The 2500-nt window shown below is 38.6% G+C and overlaps 2 protein-coding genes across 2 annotated transcripts in view; one reads left to right on the forward strand and one right to left on the reverse strand.

The window, feature by feature from the left end:
• LOC138020831 (E3 ubiquitin-protein ligase rnf213-alpha-like) overlaps positions 1 to 2500 on the forward strand; it is a 500094-nt gene that overhangs the window by 171126 nt on the left and 326468 nt on the right.
• Positions 1 to 2500, reverse strand: part of LOC138039287 (E3 ubiquitin-protein ligase rnf213-alpha-like) — an 81792-nt gene that overhangs the window by 3852 nt on the left and 75440 nt on the right. The window contains exon 28 of the mRNA XM_068885498.1: positions 1934 to 2204. Coding sequence (XP_068741599.1) covers positions 1934 to 2204 — 271 coding nt within the window. The remainder of the gene's footprint in view (positions 1 to 1933; positions 2205 to 2500) is intronic.

Below are 2500 nucleotides of genomic sequence, written 5' to 3' on the forward strand. Positions count from 1 at the left end.
GGGCTGGCCGGGATGGAACTCACGACCTCCCGCATGCTCAACCAACTGAGCCACCGGTGCACGGGCCTTTCTGTTACTCCCCTGCTAAGCATTGCCTTTGTTCCTGGAGCCTTCTTAGCATATCTTTGGAAAGTTTCAGGTGGTAGTAGGAATAGATTTCATCCAGTAGACACAGTAGAATAATTCAATAGACGCTCCGTGAGCATAAACTAGGTTGCCTGTGGTACGTGTTACGAAAAAATTGAGGGCGCACTGAGTTGGGTGGCACTGAACGCGCTGAAACTGGATTTTCCCCGGAGTAATTCTGGCTGGGCATTAGAAAATAAAAAAGCCTAGGAATCCAATAGGTACTTCTGGTAACTCCTACAATGGAAGAAGCAGGCCAGGCGATCGAGCTCGTATGTGGCATATTTCTCATCATCCCCAGAGCTGCTTAGTCTGGAAATGAAACACTACTTATTTTTGAAATAGCTTCTTGTTTGTAACTAATTGTTTGATCAAGAACGTAAAAATTACCAACATGCGCCTAAATGCGCAGTAGATAAGCTTAAAGAAATATTGTTGGCTTCCCAAATAAACTTCATTTTACACTAGAATGACTAAACAAATATTTCTGACGAGCAAAACCATTGCTACCTATTAATCATTGACAAGAAAGAACACTTGAATACAAAATGGCCAGAAATTCCAGTCATCTTTATGAAAAAAAAAACTTACACATCAAATATCAACACACATGCAAATTAGTTACGTTCGGATATTACGCAACGCGATTCAAACACGATCAATCCACAAAAGACAGACATTTTTCTCAAAAACCTTTTCCAGCCAAAACATTTAATGAAACAAACAACATATTTGCTATTAGAGGGACCATAAAACTTCCCATTTCATTGCATGCGTGCAAACAAGCATCACACTCCGTGTCAAAAACCACACGCAACTAAATAAATTTCCCACCAGTGTTCAGGATCAAACTCTTTACTGAAGAATCCTTTCCTTGAATAATGTAGCATAACAATGGACTACAAGTTTTCTTTCAAATAATTCTTGACTAACAAGAATTAATGATGAAATGGTACATGTATTTTTATCTGAAGACTGTGCAGAATTGAGTACAAATAAATATAAACAGGGAAACAAAAGAGATCTGACTTTAGTAAACACAGATCTACTCAAGGTGTTTAATTCCTTCTCTGAGTTTGTTAAACCCATATCCAACCACAAAAAGTTACCAGAAAATTTGCCTTTTGGTTTCAGTGTTGCACATAACACAGTTAATAAAATATTAGAAATACTGCTGCATTTGTTGTCAAAGTCCATTACTCGTTGCTTCATTTTTTACCGCTTGTATTGTTAATCCATTCTTGAGCTTTATAAAGATATATTTTGTTTAAAGATCCAATAAAACACCATTCGCGTTACATCGGCTTCCCATTGCAGTATTCGAGTCCCATCTAAGTCAAAGAAAAATGTCCTTTACTTCTAAATGGGCTCGGCTTGGGCTTCAAAGGCACTTCGGTGAAGATTCGTTAAGTCCACAGTCCACGGTCTACGATCCACACCAAATCACCACTCCACAATAACTCATCCATTGCGCATGCGCACATGAATGAGTTAAAAAGGCCTATAATGAACTCCGTGAAGTTCCAATTAGTGGTTAATTTCCATAGCAACATTGCATGCATAACTAAGAGCGACCATGACCCCGAAGTCATTTTTCTATTTCTTTTTATGAAAACAACGAGTACAATTTAAAACAAAAATCGAAAATATAGTGTAAATAGCAAAACACAGTTTATCGCACAAATTGGTTATAGAGAAAATCTTTTCCATGTATTATGAACACTAAATCGTATGATCTTTTTGGAACTCGTGAATTTGATTAGGTCCACGTAAATGTGGGGCACACTTGGATACGACTACTGCTTACCGAGGGCTGTACATCAAGATGAAATATCCGGGAAAGTGGCAAGTCTGGAACAACCATGTGCGGTAACAATGACTCTGCAATGGAGCACTGATTGACAGTAGGCCCGTAAATTGGTATGGTAATACAAAGTGTCAGATCAGCATCTGCGTCGGCAAGGTAACGGATTACGACGTCATTGTTTGGTAGTTCATGTAACTTTTGACTTAGTCGGTGAACAGCCAAAGTCTTGCCTGATCCAGCTCTTTCCGATGAAAAAACCCTCACTGACAATCTATTCGAGGAAAGTAAAAGAAACAGGTCTGCAGTGACACTGTTAAACAGCTAGTGCTTATTGGAAAAGGGACACGTTAACCCTTTCTTGTCAATTACAACATTAAAATTCATTGAGTGCAGTTCTTCTTAACAATAAAATCAATTGTAATCTTCTTTAGGTTCTGAAAGAATGCGTGCCAAATCTTCCACAAGGAAAAATTCATCCCACAGAATCACTGTTTCTCCTCTGCTAGGCGCAGTTCTAATCGGTTACTCCGTAAAGAACAATATCCGTGGGAAAGTGACCTTATTTAT

The sequence above is a fragment of the Montipora capricornis genome, chromosome 2 (assembly GCF_036669925.1).
Source record: "Montipora capricornis isolate CH-2021 chromosome 2, ASM3666992v2, whole genome shotgun sequence".
NCBI classification, from domain to species: domain Eukaryota; kingdom Metazoa; phylum Cnidaria; class Anthozoa; order Scleractinia; family Acroporidae; genus Montipora; species Montipora capricornis.